The sequence below is a fragment of the Dipteris shenzhenensis genome, chromosome 11, assembly GCF_047967505.1.
Source record: "Dipteris shenzhenensis isolate YYH24624 ecotype China chromosome 11, Dip_SZ_1.0, whole genome shotgun sequence".
Lineage (NCBI taxonomy): Eukaryota > Viridiplantae > Streptophyta > Polypodiopsida > Gleicheniales > Dipteridaceae > Dipteris > Dipteris shenzhenensis.
The window spans coordinates 11677258-11690867 of NC_141606.1; the positions used below are offsets into that span (position 1 = coordinate 11677258).

The following is a 13610-nucleotide window of genomic DNA, read 5'->3' on the forward strand; positions in this document are numbered from 1 at the left end:
TTTGTATGACTTCTGAAATGATGTCTTGTTTCCCATTTTGCTCCAGCTCCTTCACTTTCGTAGTTAGAGCTACGACCATTAGTCGGAGCTCCTTGACTTCCTAGTGTAAGAAATATATCTGTTCCTGGGGGTCAGAGGCAATCCTCCTCTTATAGTGCAATGCATAGAGGTTGGGTGTGTGTGTGTGTGTGTGAGAGAGAGAGAGAGAGAGAGAGAGGCCGAGCCCGGAAACACATAGCAACTCAAGTTGATTGGCCCGTAGTGAAACTGAACCAAAACTGACCACCTGCAACATCACAGGCTGCTTTTTGTTCCATCTCAAAACAAGCATACGTTTTAGAGAAAACAATTCATAAGTAACAACATGAAGACAGAAAAAGCATTGAGCTGTTTTGCTTGCTTGAGAGACCTGCTATGAATAAGGTTCAATTCCGATTCACCAAAATTTTTATTATGGAAAATTTGTATGTGGCCCTGAAAGGGATCTTCAGACAGATAAAATAAAGTGCAATTCAACCTACTTAATGTGCCGGAAACCTCAAGAGGCTATCATTTTTGCTGTAGCAACCGTAGAATGTTTGGCAAGTATCTCTGCTCACTCCAGGGGAGTAAAACTTCTCATCATCCTGTTGTGTACAGAAATCCATAAAATGAAATAGCCTGTACAATTCTGAAAAGCTAGTCCTCACATTTAGTCCTCACATTCTGAAAACTAATTTCATGATGAAGAGCGAGCAGCTAGCAGCAACCACCTCCATCTATCTCTGGGAAATTTTACAAGATTGTTTTCTTTCATAGCTCATCCAGCCTGATTGATTTGTTCAAAGGTATATGCCAAATCCAATTTCCTTTGGATCTTCCTCAATCATCCAAGGTGAACTGTGTCAAGACAGGCCATCACTCGAGTGAATACACAGACATAATAACAACGTCACAATTGAATCAATACCATGGATGCTGGCATTTAAACAGGCATCATGTTGGTACCATGTAACAGCAAATTGTGTAAATGTTCACATGCTGAATTAAACTGCCAGAAGCATGATAATGACCTGTTCAAGACAAAATTTGATGTGCCCTCTGCGGCACGTTGCAATAATTTTTTACGTGCCTCTACTGAAATGCCTTCAGGCTGTTCAAGCCAGGAATCTCTAGTTAATTCTTCACAACCATAGACTTCCAAATCATGTTAATAAGCCTGCTCTTAAAAACAATTGTATTGATAAAGCAGCTATCTTCTTTGCAATTTTATTTTATTTTTAGCTCTTGAAGCAAATATGACAAGATATGCACTTGAATTGGCTTTCAAAATCTTCAAGCAGCAGCAGCAAAAGTCTAAAGTTGCAAGCTAAAATTTCTTGTAATATGAGCACAGCTTAAATTCTACCTCCTCAGGAAACCAAACACCTGGCTGTGTGCTTCCTTCCAAAATCGCCCTCACAAATGCTGCAATTGCTACTCCTACACACCTGCAAACACATTAAATAGCAATCAAAAGAAATCTAGAAATTCAAATGAACAACAATCAATTACAACTTATCCATCCCGAAAAATTTTTAACATACATGGCATCCGGTAGTATGTAAATGACTGATAAAGCCCTTGTGTCTATAGGAATGTAGCTGCGCAGACAAAATCTCACTGATTACTTGGCATTTCTATTGCGCTTTTTCAATTTTTAGAGGAGATATTCATCAATAGGACCCATATATGAATTTTGTGGTTAACATTTGAGAGTTTAATATGAATGACTGAACAAGTGAGTATCAGTCAGATCTTATTTCCAGCATGCAAGCGCCTTGCTGTTTGGCCCTTCGTATTGCAGTTTTTTGTATCTTGGATTAGAGAATTCCTTTCAATGTCATAGTCTGGATTCTATGGACCTTGTAACCTTGTAACAAGTTTTGACTTGGGTATTCCAACTTTAATCACTCCAAACTGGAATTTACAAATTACACAATGTAGAATCTACATGAATTGTATCGCGAATATTTCAACTATAGTTTCCAAATTTCAAGTTTTAAACTTAAGTTTAAATTTGAGACTTATTTCATTGGCTACTTGCCATGTTCTTTCATGGCTGTATATTTGGGAATTTCAATATTTTTACATTGCAAATCCTATACGAATCTATAAAATTTTATTACTTTAAAATGCTCACATTTGTTTCAATTTTATTACTTTAAAATGCTCATATTTGTTTCAACAGCTTCTCTATGCAAAAGTTATCGAATATTGCTTGCAAATGAGTCCCCCTCTCATACCTATAGAATCAGCTAATTAGTTAAAATGTTTGCATTTGCAATACAGAAAAGAACTTTGTATTAGAAAATTGAGAAAACAATACAGATCAGCAGTCAATGGGATGCTTGACCAATCGAAAGAGAAAGCTGGCTGCTATGCTACCTGCTTCTCAGGACCCCAGATACTGCCTAGAGTGTCCCGGAAATAGCTTCCAACCACGAGAGTGGGGGGCTACACAACCAACGGATTCCTCAATCCGTGTTAAAAGGCTATGCCTTGCAGAAACACTTCCTAGATCCCTCTGTGCCTTGCTCCCATGTGGCCCACAGGGTTAGATGATATGCCATATGTTGACTAGGGTTGCTGCAGACCAAATCTGTTGTCCCCCCATCACTACACTGCAGCACCCTACCCAAATATTCCAGGATGTCACGCTGGCCCCTGGATATCCAAGCGAATGACACTCAGACCATCTATCCTGTAGGCTGGAGAGACCATCTCCATGGAGAAAGCAGGTTGTCTGTCTGTCAACCAAGCTACCATGCCCCAAGTGAAGTCCTAGTAGGTACGTCACATCCTGGCCACCATCCTGACAGAACAATGCCAGATCTTCTCGCCCCTCAACAACTCCACAAAGCAATGAGCTATCATCTCAAGGTCCCAGTGTCATCACAGGGATAGGCCCCATCTACTCTCATCTTATCAAGCAATGGTCCTACTGCATCCCTCCATGGCTACCAGCCAAAAGAAATAGGATATTTTCCTCATACAGAGGCTACTCCAGAGGCAGGCAAAGCTGGTAAGGACCTCATGCAGCACTTGTTCTTCTAGCCAGCCACTCTACAAAGTCTGTCCCTTTGCTCTGATTACATCTGGAGTAATCGACTCAAGCCCATTAAACCAGGTAGTGCTCACCATGGTGCTGTAGGTGAAAGACTCTGAGAGCTTGACCACACAATCACATGACGTCGGAAGACAATGATAGACACATGTCATCCAAAGACAACACGACGTCACATTGGATACATGCTTTAACCTATTACCGTATAGAAAATGTTTCCATGTTTTAAAGGCATGGATCACTGCACATAGCTCTGTATCATAAACTAACTACCTGGTCTCGGCTAGAATCAGCTTACATCCCATGCTACTGGATGGCCGTCCTGCTCTAGGCCTGCTCTGACAGCATAGTCACTGGTGTCGGTCCAAACATCGAAGGTTTGATCCCACTGTGCCAATGCATGGAACTATGATGATTGCTTCCTTCAACTGAGCGAAGGCTGAAAGGGCTGCTAGAGTAAAGGTAATGGGCTGTTTCTATGCCTTCGCCCCCTATAAAATATTGGTGATGCGCACCACAATTTTCGCCAAGTCTTTGATGTGCTTCCTGTACGCATGGCAAATGCCCATGAACATGCGGATCTCCTGAGCTGTTGTAGGAACCTCCCGCTCCACCTCCTGCTCCACTATGTTCCACCTTGCCTGGATCCAAGAGAGCACATGTCAGATTGATGATGTACCCCAAATAATGTACCTCGCCCAAGAAAAACTACTCTTCTTGGCATTAATGTATAGCTGGTTGTCCTTCAAGAGATGAAGAACCTATTGAACATGCTTCACATGCTACTCGAGATCCTTAGAAAACATGAGAATGTCATCTTTAAAAAACACAGCTCTTTTACCGATCAAACGTTTGAAAACACACAACATCATGCGATTGAATGTCGCGGGTGCCCCCATGGGAGAAAAGGGCATCACCACAAACTCATACTGGGCCTTCTCTGTGCAAAAGGTCGTCTTTGGGATATCCCGCTTTTGAATCCAGATCTGATGGTACCCACTCTTCACATCAATCTTTGAGAACATTTTGGCCCCTTAAGGCGCCCCAAAACGTAGTCGATCCTCGACATGAAAAACCTCCTCTTTATTGTGATCTTGTTCAGTGCGCGGTAATCCACACACATTTGGGCTGTACTATGACAGCAAAGCAATATGCGGTTGGATAATCCACTATTCGAGAAATGAAAACTTAGACTTTGCTCGTCACTATGCTCTAATGTAATTGTGTCACTTTGGTGACAACCTCAATTAGGTTGGTGTTCTAGAGGTTGGATACACTTGAGCCCACCTAAATAAAGGAGAAGGTTTTTAATCTCAATTCCTTTGGTAACTCTAGACTAAGCACGTGATAAAGGAATGCTGAGTGCCGCTCATAGATAAACTATGGAATCCCTTGTTACGTGTTGTGCCCGGAGTTGGTGGGTGTGTTAAAGGTATAGATAAGGGTTTACTCTCCTGTAATTTGTTACAGCAAGGAGAGATTGTGTGAAGCTGAATCTAGGATAAGGATTGCTTCTGTATCATGAAAATATGACTAAATGTTACTTTGATAAGAGTAAGCCTTGCAAACACAGATACTCAGCATTGAGTGAATCTCATGTCAAATTTGACATCGAGGAGTGAAGTTGTGTACTTGACTGAGTTTCCACCCCCGCCTCTCCCCGTATATTATTCTAAAGGGGGGAAAGTATGGAATGATTTTCTAGAATCTAGCAATAGATTCACAAGACAAAATGGATTTGTTTGGACCTTGACTTTAAATTTGGATCCTACCAAGGCCTATGCTTAGAATGATCCAGATAGGTCATCTGGATGGATGGTTTGTAGTGGTATGGAACACTACAGATACTATTGATGGATGCATTAGAATTCCTAAAATGGTAGGATTCAAAACCAATACTAAGGGGTCCTTAATTTCAAATAATGATATATGGTTTAATACCTTCCAAGTGGATTGGTATTTAGTATTTGGGCAATTTTTAGTAAAGTGGATCATCTATAGGGCCAATGTGATTATGAAAGAAGTTCTAGTTGAGAACTTCAGTTGCTTGATACTCTATAGTATCATGGTTTGCCTTGTGAAGAGACCTACCCGATGGATTTCAGGAGCCTATATTTCAGGTCATAAGTAGAGAGAGATATATATTGTAGTCATGCGCACAGGTCATCACACCATGACACTCATGCTTATGCTAACTACTACCTTTACTCTTTAGGTTGGAGCCTAGCAATGATTAGCCTTCAAGGCTATAAAAGGTATTTCCCTTCAGTAACGTCTTCAGTTCCAGCAGCAGTCAGTGCATCGGGACACCTCATCAGCTCCAGCAGCAGCATGAGCCAGAGTAGCTTCAGCAGCCCCAGCACCAGCAGGATCACACCCTGCAGGCAGCTAGGAGTCAGATCCCCCTGCCATAGCCTTGGCAGCAGCATCTGCAGTCCGTACAGCTGCAGTAGCCCATATACAGCCAGCTGCAGTTCTACAGCAGCCCTAGCTTCTACATGTGCTATCATATCATGGGATCAGTTGCCCAGACAGTTCGCCCCAGCCATGGACAGCTTCATAGCCTCGGCCTTGTCCTGAAGAGAATTAAAGAGAGGCTATCAGATTCCTACAGGTGCCATTCATACTTGTATTCCTACAGTAAGTTTTCAGGTGAAAAACAGAAATATAAATGTGCATCAGGACAGCCCTACAGCTCAAGAACCCACTACAATGTAGGATCGTGCTCTTTTCTTGAATCCTTTAACATTTTGCAAATGTTGGACCGGCCTGAAACTCCTTTGGAATCTGAAATAAGAGTCGTGAAGTTATGCAATAAAAAAGAGTCTTTAGGCAATCTATGGCATGAGTGTACCAAAACGAATGGATAAGGTCAATCTCACATTGGCAGGGGAAGGTTTAAATTTAGCTCACACAGATAGCTTTTTGTGAGTAAATAGTCCAACTGATTTTCGTCCATCGGTAGTTTCCAGATCAACCTGCATAATTTGAAAAATAGTCCTGAATGAATCTACTGGACTTCATTACAGGTCAAAATGCAAAGAATGCAAAACAAATCTGTTAAGAATCTAAACCTTAATAACCACTTACCCTTATAGACATAAGTTCACCAACAAGTCCATCAACAGCCCGGACAAGTGGGTCGGCCATTCGGACCAGCATTTCAACTTTGGCTCTGTCCTTGAGGAATCCCTGTATATGCCCTAAAGTTGAGACAAACCCTTCAATGCAAACCGCAAGATGAGATTTTCAATAACAGACAAGAACCAGCACCTCTTGATTTCTTTTGTTTTAGAGCAACTACCAAAAATAAATGACGTAGATTGTGTAGAGGATGACTAACAGATGTGGTCTCTTGCAAAATAAAAATCTCTCAAATGGAGAAAAATGTTATGAATCATTTTCTGACCGGAGGAGCTAATGTAGGGACTGCACCCATCATCCAGTTCCAGAACACTGGTGCAGTTCCAAAGCGGGCACTCACAGTAGGCACTCCCAAAGTTTTGTAGGCACTAGCAACTTCTGGTAAATTTCTGTCACCACAAAACAATATACCTCATCAAAACGTTTTCACCTAAGAATGCAACAAACACAACCCAAACCAATTAAAACAGATTTTGAGATCAACGGAATTGCCACTCTCTCTCTCTCTCTCTCTCTCTCTCTCTCTCTCTCTGCGTGGAAAATGACCAAGGTCTCTACTGCACCCTCAAGTGGCAGGCTGCTACATCCCACATGAGGCTCCTGTTCCTATCAAACATCAAATTACTTTCAAAACCAGCTGCAAAGGAAAGAAAGAACACTCCCTGGTCCAATACACCCTCCTAACTTTTCACTCTCATTTAACTCAGCACTTTCATTTTCTTTAAATTACTATGTCTGAGCCAATGATCACGTTACTGCAACACAGAAATCGCTTTCACAACAATCTGTGACCTTTCTTTTCCACAATCCCACCAACCAAAAATCAGAAATTCCACAAAGCTCTTGTTCCCTTGTCATGTGGTCCTTTTAAATTTTAAAAAAAAGGTTTGAAACCTTTGTATTTCTTCTGTGTGTATAAATATTACATAGGTCGATGAAGGTAGAAAAAACAAAAAATTTAGAACTGCAGAGCTGCCTTATTCCATTAACCTTTGCACCAACTCCCGTTCAAGATGCTCAATCTCTTGCCAATACAAGCCTCAAAAGCAGCTGTCAATCACCATGCACAGCCGCATTTGTCCATCAAAAACTATCACTGCTATGGTAATCGGACAGTGACTCATCATCCAACCTTACAAGCTGCTCCTTTGGAGTCTTTTGTTAGCTTGGACCTATTACCGTGTGTGCACACCACGCTCAATGGATAGAACAGGCCCACATGTATGTTAATCTTTAGGCTTCAGCACACCCAACCTATTCACTGATAACGAATGCCTGCTCAATGAAGGTATGTTAAAAGGCCCTCCTGCCTCTCCAAATCCCCCTGTTCGCTCCAGCATGCAGTTCAATCATCCAGCCAGGAACCATGGCTATGATACCAAATATTGACGACTGAACTCCTTGATTGAATTTCTTGCCACTCAGCTATAAAAGGAACAAAAAAATCAGGTGTACAGGGGTGAATCACCAATAATCTCAATCATCCGATGCACAACCTGTTCTATTAATTCTCATCCCTTTTTCCTTACGTGTTGATCCACCTCACCCTACAAGGATCTTAGCCTCCCACATTTAGGACCACCTCATCAAACCCCACCACTCGTGTTCTGCTATTGTCTTTATTTGGACATCATCCATATAATTATAGTGCCTGCCTCTTTTTGAACATGTTCCCATCTTGGGAAGGGTGCTCTTTAATTACTTCACCCATTCTCATGTTTTGTTTTTGTCTTTGTTGGACATTATGCTTGTACTTACAGGCCCACCTCTACCTTCTAGGGAAGCTGTGTAGCACATAATGGTGAACCTGTAAGCGATCTTTTCTAAGACCAAAGATGATAAGCCATTCATCATATAGAGCATACATTTCATATATTATTTAGTGTTCCAGAAAATTATGATCCATAGTAAACATCATATCCTAGCAAATAGATACTAATCCTGTATGAAATCTTATTTTGGCACAAGTTACTTTGTCAAAGAACAATTTACTTTCCTACAGGAAGGCGGAATACCGACATCACGATCAAAATCCTGTCACCAATCTGCTGCGGTCATTAAACTCTAGCATGTCTGACAAGAAAATTCTTCCCCTATAGCCCTACCACCAAAGTATGGATTGTCCCTGCATTGGAGTCACTCAACACTGAACAATCAATTACTTGCTTCTTGGAGAATCCTCTATGTTGCCTAATATGCCTATACAGTATAAACAGCCCACTTGAATCAACCAGGAACCAGCGTGCCATAGAGCTCCCTGCAATGTCAAACAACTGGTAGTATATGTCCCTCTTTCAAGTTTCCATCCCGATTCCCTCTTCACCTCATCCTCTGAAAGACCTGGTCAGAACATTCTTTCAAGATTTCCCATCGATTGTGCAGCTTCGAACTACGATCTTTCCATGAAAGAACACTTTCCAGTGTGTGGACCCAGCAACAGCAAGCAACGATCTTCCAGTCCTGGGCAGCATTGGCTCTTTTAAAGGCTCACACCCCGAGATAAAATTGACATAGTTTGCTCAATGAAGCACCCAAAACCCGTTCAGAAGAGCATCCTTCAGGAACATCATTCCAATTATTCAAAAGCTTTCAGATGCAAGAATATCATGGAAAAAAATTAAATAACCTTGGAGTTGGGGGAGGGGTAGGGCGGGGAAAGGGGGGGTTGCAAAGGGGCCATTGAGGAAGGTAAATACTAGAAACAATCATGAAAATTTACAAACTGCACTACGAAAATGTAATAAATAAGATGCCTTTTCCAGTTAAGAACAGAGTTTAACAGCTCACATACAGAAGATAAACGCTTCTTCGCCCAACACCTTTCCCAAAGTCCACATCAAGTCGACCAGTGTATGGTTTGAGCAGTAACTTCTCTCCTGATATGTGCACCATAGATAGCAGAAGATGTGTTAAGAAGGTTTTAGCATTACTGTGTGAACAAGGTTCTACTCAAGGTGTTACACTTTACAAGCAGGAGGAGAACTACCTCTCCGATAGGCAAGCACATCTTCACCAAGAAGTAGAAAACTCGTTGCAAGTATAGTTGGACCTGCTCCACCAGATCCCGCAGTGTAATATGAAAATCTGAAATATAAAATGAGCAGCTGAGTCAGAAACTATACTTTCCTCCTTCCAATTCCTCTCTTGAATGAGAAAGCTCTTGTATACACCCTTTCATCTTCCACTTTAATCTGAATGCAGTTGACATTGGATGTGGAAAATTCACAAGTTCTTCTAAATTGATCTGAGAGAAGCAATATTTTTTGATGCCATGTGGAACATGTCCAGAGCCATCTTCTATAAAACAGAACATACAGGAAGTTTTAACTTATGACAGTCGCCCTTGAGGTTAAAAAACAAAAATCATTCACGCCATCATGCGTAGCAGGGACTAGCTGCTGTGCCACCCTCATTGACGTCATCAGCCGCAACTGTAATTGTAGACCATAGGTCCATATGCTCACACACACATTTTAATGTTCAAACATAAGACATTCTCATTCATGCTACCTCAAAATTGTCATGTAAGATACCGACACTCATGTAATGTTACAAATCTTAAATAATGATAACTAAGTTGCTAGTCATCAGAAAACTGAAAAACATGCAAAGACATTTCATACCTGTTGGAGATATCATAGCCAAAGAGTGTGGTGATGTGATGTATTATTACGTAGTACTTGGTGATCTAGTACTAGTTCATGTGTGTGAGTCATGTGTGAGTGACACGTTGATAGATCGAAAAATGTAATAAGCTTTTTTGCACTGTACATATTGGTGGGTAGGCACATAGATGTACACATATTTTAGTTTTGGTGCAGGTTTGGGGATACAAGAGACTCTTTTTTTGAAACTTTGATGAATGGTTGTAAATATATGAATATATGCCTTTTGCAAGGACACATGGAAAATGATGAGAAGCAGTGTTGATACACCAGTATCTAGAGCATTTGTGGTATCCAATGTGTGACAAAGTTTTTTGTGTGTGACTTGATGTATGTTCTTTTATCACCCTATGTCTTGGGTTTCCTTGTTATGAGTGGTTTCTATTTGTTGGGGATCATATGAGTTCCGGTGTGTCCAGGATGGGTTCATTATATGTGATAGATTGTGGGCAAGTGCTTGTTAGAAAGGGATGTGTACTAAGTGAGTATTTGGGGGCATTTTTTGCCTTGGTGTATGCTTTCTGGGAAAGGGAAAAAGAGTGGTTTAATGCATGTGGTGAGGTGGCCAACCAATGTGGGAGTTCTGCATGGATGTTGCAAGGTGGCTACGTAATCAGGTGAAACACTCAGAGGAAGAGGGGAGCTGCCATAGTACGTGGTGGAAGGTTGCTGGAGTTTCCAAAACGATGATGGATTCGTGGTTGTCTCAAAGGAAGGGGTTGGCATGCAAATGAGGGAGGAGCCTAACATTGACGAGGGAGAGTGCGAAGGCAGGGAATAGAGAGAAGGATTTTTTACGGAGAGAAGCATTCCAGCGGGACCTGTTTTTTCTTCGATGATGAATGTCCTAAGGGAACTGGGCTCTCATCATGGAGTAGCGGGAGACAGCTGTAAATGATTGACGATCAGAAAATGCTGAAGCTTTGATCAATATTCAAAATAATACCTCGGCGTGGCTGTGATGATCTACGTGATGATCTGTGAAAGATCTTCCTGAAGGAATTGGTCGACTTCCTGGATCGTCTATTGCTGATTCTGATCTTGAGTAATCTTGTTTCTACTGTGACGTGGGGAGCTGGTTGTCCTACGGGTAGATAATGAAGAGATCTTCTTCATGTCATCGCATTTTTGTGGTTTACCTATGATGCAAGTTCATGGCAGATTTGCAGTTTTCGTTTGATGAGGAGAGTAGAACCTGGCTCTATTTAGTACGACCTGATCTGAGATATGAAGATGTTCGTGGTTGGTTCTTGATTCAGACACAGAGAGCTTCTCACCTTTGAGCTGTGGGTTCGTTTTTCTACATATCTGATTGTTCCTTGTCCTGACAAGAAAGTTCGTGGCAGATTCTCTGTCCCGAGGTTGTCATTTCATTTGGGATTGGTGCTTGTTGGGTATTTTGAGTGTTTCCGGGATTGATTGAAGCGAGTTTGTGCATGATACGACCACTATGATTGGATCCATGCTCTGGATGGTGTGTTAGGCCCTATTTCTTGGGGCCATTCCACACTGCTATACTGATTCTATGATGTCCCAGCCACCATATTTCTCAGTTGGATAGATATATGAACTTCTCCTGTTGTGTTACTTTTTTGTTGTATCAACGTGTCATTATGGGACTTATCCCATATACACTAGATGCTAGTGTGTGAGTGAGTAGCCTATATAAGGCTTGTACTTCACTTACCTTGATATACTTGATAAAGCCTTCATTATGTCTTCATTTGAGTGTCACTTCTTCACTCCCTAGCCTCTCTCTCTCTCTCTCTCTCTCTCTCTCACCATGTTTCTAACATGGTATCAGAGCCAAGTTCACCCTGCCATAGCTGCCACGCCACGTCATCCCTGACCTAACCCTAATTCTGTTCAAGCCTTTCTTCTTGAGGCCGCCTCAGGCCTGCTCATTTCTGCCTCAGATTCAGCTTCATTTCCGTCTCTTTTCAGCTGCCTTCCACCCCGTTTAGGGTTTCTGCACAGCCGCAATCTTTGCTGCCCTCATTTCACCTCTGTTTTGCAGCTTCTTGTGTTCATTTCGTCTCATTTAGCCTCTCCACAGCCTGCTGGTTGACACGCCTTCCAAGGGCCTCCTGCACGTGTGGATTTGAGACCCTTTTTGGAGCATCTTCATCCCCGTTTTTTGGGTTTCCAGGCTGCAGTAGAGCAGCCCATCCACGCACATTGGTTGCAGATTTTCAACCTATTTAGAGGCATTTTCGACCAGTTTTGGAGCTCCTGCTTGCATTTTCAAGGTGTTCTAGGGTTGCTGTTGCAAAACCACCTACAACGGAAGCATTTTCGAGCAATTCCTTGGCCTCCAGCACATCTACATCAGCCGTTTTTTGCATCAGAGACCTGCTCCAGCATTCGGGGCTGTTCTAGGGATCCGCCTTTCACATTGTTGACCTGCTTTTGCACTTTGGAGTGCCCTGGTGAGCCGTTTTAAGGGTTTCGGACCTGCTGCAGCACCTTGGGCAGTTATCACGTCCACAGGTGCTCGCCTCGAGGTTTATTTCTGCATTTCAGGGCATATACCTGCTGCTTTATGACTCAGGTTCACATTTGGAGCACCACTAGGCCTCTATTTATGTCCTCTTGCATACGTGGAGCCTCCAAGGTCATCGACTAGCTGATGGCCATGCTTTTTGAAGCCTTTCTTCAACTGCCTTGCATTTGTGAAGGCTGCTGATTCATTTCAGAGCCCTAGACCAGCCTCTATCATCCGTGATAACATGAGAACATGTAGCCGCTCCACCCTGGCCCACTCTGTATCCGACAAGTCCAGCCCCCAGCATGGACTATCATACATCCCTGCTGGACGGACCACGGAGTCCAAAAGCAACCCTTTGGTCCGTGGATCCTAAAAGTGAGAGCGGAAGCACTACATCTCTAGTCTAGCCAATGAAGCATATCCTCTGCTCAAGCATGCCTACATCGCAGGTCTCATAGTGAAGATGGGTCCGGAAAAGACAACCCCAAGATAAGTGTATGATGAAACTACCTCAACAGGTGACCCATCAAAAGAAAACTGCTCCTGGCGCATGACGGCTCAAGATGTATTGAAGATCGTAACCTTAGTTTTACCCAGGTTGACCTTCAAATCATGAGACTCACAAGAGGACTGTAGTGCGTCAAGGTGTCTCTGGAGCCCCTCTGCTGAGGAAGAAAAGAGAGCCACGTCATCTACGTAAAGCAATATCCGGATCAGCATACCCGCAAGAGAGCAACCTACCCCCCCGTGTCTGCATCACTGTCTCCTGTCTAGCCAGATCCTGCCCGGACTCTACCTGAAACTCTCTCGTAAAGTACCATAATAGCCCAAATGATCTCCTGGTCGTAACCCAAATTCTGTAGGCGCCATATGAGGCAGGCTCTCGAGACCGTATCAAATGCCTTCCGAAAATCCACAAGGCAACAGTAAACCCTCTTCTTCCGTGCCCTCGCCTCCTCGATGATACATCTGAGCGTGAGAATGTGGTCCATGGTCCCATGATCACGTCGACTGTCCTGCTGCTCTAAGTCCTCAACCCTCCGCAAATCTACTAACCTCGGAATAAGTACTGATGCATAAATCTTGGACACGACATGTCCAATCATAATGGTCCTGTAGTTCTCTAGGCTCATGGGATCCCCTGCTATGTGAATGGGTGAGATAGTGTTAATGTTCCAGGTGCGTGGAAACCCCAAACAAACAGCTTCATTAAATAGCTTTGCTAAGA

At 42.6% G+C, this 13610-nt stretch overlaps 1 protein-coding gene across 4 annotated transcripts in view; it reads right to left on the bottom strand.

Moving 5' to 3' along the window:
• Positions 1–376: 376 nt before the first annotated feature.
• LOC147896613 (Saccharopine dehydrogenase) overlaps positions 377–13610 on the bottom strand; it is a 39032-nt gene continuing 25798 nt past the window's right edge. For 2 of the 4 annotated variants that reach the window (XM_087381324.1, XM_087381326.1), the window contains exons 6-13: positions 9216–9313; positions 9021–9105; positions 6495–6618; positions 6176–6277; positions 5999–6063; positions 1388–1469; positions 1053–1132; positions 834–957 (exon numbers count right to left, since the gene is read on the bottom strand). In XM_087381324.1, the coding sequence (XP_087237450.1) occupies positions 885–957; positions 1053–1132; positions 1388–1469; positions 5999–6063; positions 6176–6277; positions 6495–6618; positions 9021–9105; positions 9216–9313 (709 nt within the window). In that variant the 3' untranslated portion in view covers positions 834–884. Of the gene's footprint in view, positions 958–1052; positions 1133–1387; positions 1470–5967; positions 6064–6175; positions 6278–6494; positions 6619–9020; positions 9106–9215; positions 9314–13610 lie in introns of those variants that run through there. The other 2 variants (XM_087381325.1, XR_015541748.1) reach the window with 2 other exon arrangements.